The sequence below is a fragment of the Oryctolagus cuniculus genome, chromosome 19 (assembly GCF_964237555.1).
Source record: "Oryctolagus cuniculus chromosome 19, mOryCun1.1, whole genome shotgun sequence".
In the NCBI taxonomy this organism is placed as follows: domain Eukaryota; kingdom Metazoa; phylum Chordata; class Mammalia; order Lagomorpha; family Leporidae; genus Oryctolagus; species Oryctolagus cuniculus.
In genome coordinates this window covers 3,448,564-3,451,645 of record NC_091450.1, presented here as the reverse complement: position 1 = coordinate 3,451,645, position 3,082 = coordinate 3,448,564, and the positions used below count along the sequence as shown (strand labels likewise).

The following is a 3,082-nucleotide window of genomic DNA, read 5'->3' as shown; positions in this document are numbered from 1 at the left end:
GGAAAGCAGCAGAAGGCAGCCTGAGTGCTTGCCCCCCACCCAACACCAACATGGGAAACCCAGTTTGGCCCAGCCCTGGCCATCTGGGGAGTAAACCAGTGGATGGAAGATTCTTCCCCACTTCCTTCCTTCACTCTGCCTTCCAAATAATTTTTTTAAATATATTATAACAAATGAGAAAACTAGGTGAAATACAAAAGAATTAAACATAGCATGTTGCATATATAGCCTGTAGCTTAATGGCAAATTAAATCTAATAAAAGCATAAAGGGAGGAGGCAAGAAACTAAAATGACTACAAGTACAAGAAAGAGTTAATAGTGTAATATAATTTCAAAGAAAAAAAACTATGATAGTCCATGTGGCAAGATAAAAGGATGTAGCCAGCTGAACTTGTCTCTGCTGGTCAAAATTTTAGGAAATTCATGTTCAACTCTAAGGGGCACACTGGAACACTGCATGTCATCCCATGTTTTGCAGAGTTCCTGACACATCAAGAAAAATAACCAAGGGGTAAACTTTTGGCCCAGTGGTTAAGATGCCAGTTAGTGTCAGAGTACCTGAGTTCTATACCCAGTTCTGGCTCCTGACTCCAGCTTCCTGCTAGTGAGGACCCTGAAATGACTGAAATAATTAGCTTCCTGCCATCCACATGAGGGACTCGGATCTGAATTCCTGGCTCATGGCTTTGGACCAGTCTAGCTTCAGCCTACTCTCTCTCTCTTTCTTTCTCTCTCTAAATCTCTCTCTGATCCTCTGACCCTCAAATACATTTTTAAAATGTAATAAAATAACTGAAAATATATTCTGCAACTGATTAAATTTGAGCTTTAAAGCTAAAGTTTGAATTTTTTGGAGAATTTTTATCCATCTTTTTTAGAAATTTATTTGACAGGTAGAGTTATAGACAGTGAGAGAGAGACAGACAGAGAGAAAGGTCTCCCTTCTGTTGGTTCACTCCCCAAATGGCTGCTACAACCGGCACTGCGTGGATCCGAAGCCAGGAGCCAGGTGCTTCCTCCTGGTCTCCCATGCGGGTTCAGGGCCCAAGCACTGGGGCCATCCTTCACTGCCCTCCAGGGCCAGAGCAGAGAGCTGGACTGGAAGAGGAGCAACCAGGACAGAATCCGGTGCCCATATGGGATGTGGGCACCGCAGATGGAGGATTAACCAATTGAGCCACAGCGCCAGTGTTATATCTTAATGTTAGCTGTCGCAAAGCACACTGGACACTGGAGTAAGGGAAAGGGTTTATTGGGGAACACCTACAGACCGGAGTGAAGGGGCGGCGAAGGAAAAAGAGGGAGACTGTGTGAGAGAGAGACAGAGAGGAGAGTAGCTAGCAAGGCGAGAAGATAGAGCAGAGAAGAGGAGAGAGGAGAGCAGAGCCAAGAGACCAGAGGAGGAGGCTAGAGAGAAGAACCCAGAGAGAGCAGGAGAGAAGAGGCAAGAGAGAGCACTTGTTCAGGAACAGGCCCTTTTAAAACTTTGCCTGAGGGCGGGCAGGGAAGCAGCAGCAGCCAATCCCATTAGGATGGGGGTGGAGCCTGGTTCAGGTAGCTGGGCCATTTGGCCCACTGTGCCAGTTTCCTAACAGCCAGCCCCTATCCATCATTATAATCTTGACAGCTTCCCAATACTTAAAAACTTTTCCAAAGATATTGGTGATTATGACAAATATAAACTTTTTAAAGGTTTATTTATCTATTTAATGAGATAGCGAGAGAGGGAGGGAAAGAGAGAGGGACCAGGATGGGGCAAGGCTGCACCCAGGAGCCAGGAGCTCCATCCGGGTCCCCCAAGCAGGCTCAGGGCCCAGGGGCGCAGAGGCGGGGACACAGGCGAAGCCCTCCCCTAGAGAATTCCTAGCAGGAGTCCTGGTCACTGAGGAAGGGGAACTGGGAATAAAGGCTCAGGAAGCTCAAGGGAGAAACGCAGGAGGGAGAGGGCGTTGGTTCCGGCCCCCTGGGCCCCCTGACCATCCCACCGGGGCCTCCAGGACCCTAGCCTCAGGGACGACTGGGAAGGCCCCCCAGCAGTTCCGGGAAGGCTCAGAGGAGCCCTTTCCTGCCACTCCCCTTGGTCAACTCTGAGGACTGCAGGCTTGCTCCCACCCGCGCCGCCCCTCCCCTGGCCCCCGCCCCGCCCTCCTCATCCCTTGCTTCCCGCCCAGCTCCCCCAGCCCTGGTCGGGCCCAGTGGGTTCCTGACGTTGCTTCCACTCATGGAAACTCTGTTGGGAGATCCTGTGAGCGAGTGTCCGCACACATACACGCACACACACAGGTACACACGCACGCACACGGGTGCACACACAGGGATGCACACGGGTGCACACAGGTACACGCAGGCACACACGGATGCACACACGGGTGCACACGTGCAGCCTGCAGGACCAGCCCAGCTTCCTCTCCCCTAGGGTCCCCCGCCCCCCCAGGGAACACCAGACCCCCGGGCAGTGGCACCAGGTAGGCCATGGGACCCCCGGGAGTGGCTCAGCCCTTACTCCCAAAGGCTTGGGCCCCGGGAACGTCCCCGTGACGCCCCTCCCAGCGGGGGGGCGGTGTTGGGGGCGACGGGCAGGCCCTTGACTGGGGAGGGGGAGGTGGCCAAGGACGGAAGGGACCTGGCAGGGCGGGCTTAGGGCACAGACCCTGGGGTCCCACAGGGCGGGTCGGGGGCGGTTTCGGGCTGGAGTTGCCCCGCCCTCGGGGAGACTCGCGGGGGGCGGAGCTCCCAGCTGAGGCCGGCGGCTGGGTAGTGAGCAGCCGACACGCGAGGGTCCTGGGGTTCCTCGCGGCCCAGCGGCGTCCCCGTCCTGCGCAGGCATCTAGTCGCCCGTGAAGAAGACGGAGATGGACAAGTCGCCATTCAATAGCCCCTCGCCCCAGGACTCGCCGCGCCTGTCCAGCTTCACGCAGCACCACCGGCCTGTGATCGTGGTGCACAGCGGTGAGCGCGGGGCGGAGCGGGGCGGGGGCTGGGCGGGGGAGCCAGGGGCAGAGCGCACATACAGGCGCGGGGGGACCGGGGCCAGGGCCGAGCGCTGGGCCCAAGCCCAGCGCTGACCGTCCCGCCCCGCAG

General features: G+C 55.9%; 1 protein-coding gene across 7 annotated transcripts in view; it reads left to right on the top strand.

Moving 5' to 3' along the window:
* Positions 1-2,672: 2,672 nt before the first annotated feature.
* LOC127488697 (nuclear factor 1 C-type-like) overlaps positions 2,673-3,082 on the top strand; it is a 186,526-nt gene continuing 186,116 nt past the window's right edge. For 4 of the 7 annotated variants that reach the window (XR_011384414.1, XM_070063930.1, XM_070063931.1 and 1 more), the window contains exon 1: positions 2,673-2,950. Coding sequence is in view for 3 of the 7 variants with exons in the window: in XM_070063930.1 (XP_069920031.1) it covers positions 2,854-2,950 (97 nt within the window). In the remaining 4 variants the exon portion in view is untranslated. The remainder of the gene's footprint in view (positions 2,951-3,082) is intronic. The other 3 variants (XR_011384415.1, XR_011384413.1, XR_011384416.1) reach the window with 3 other exon arrangements.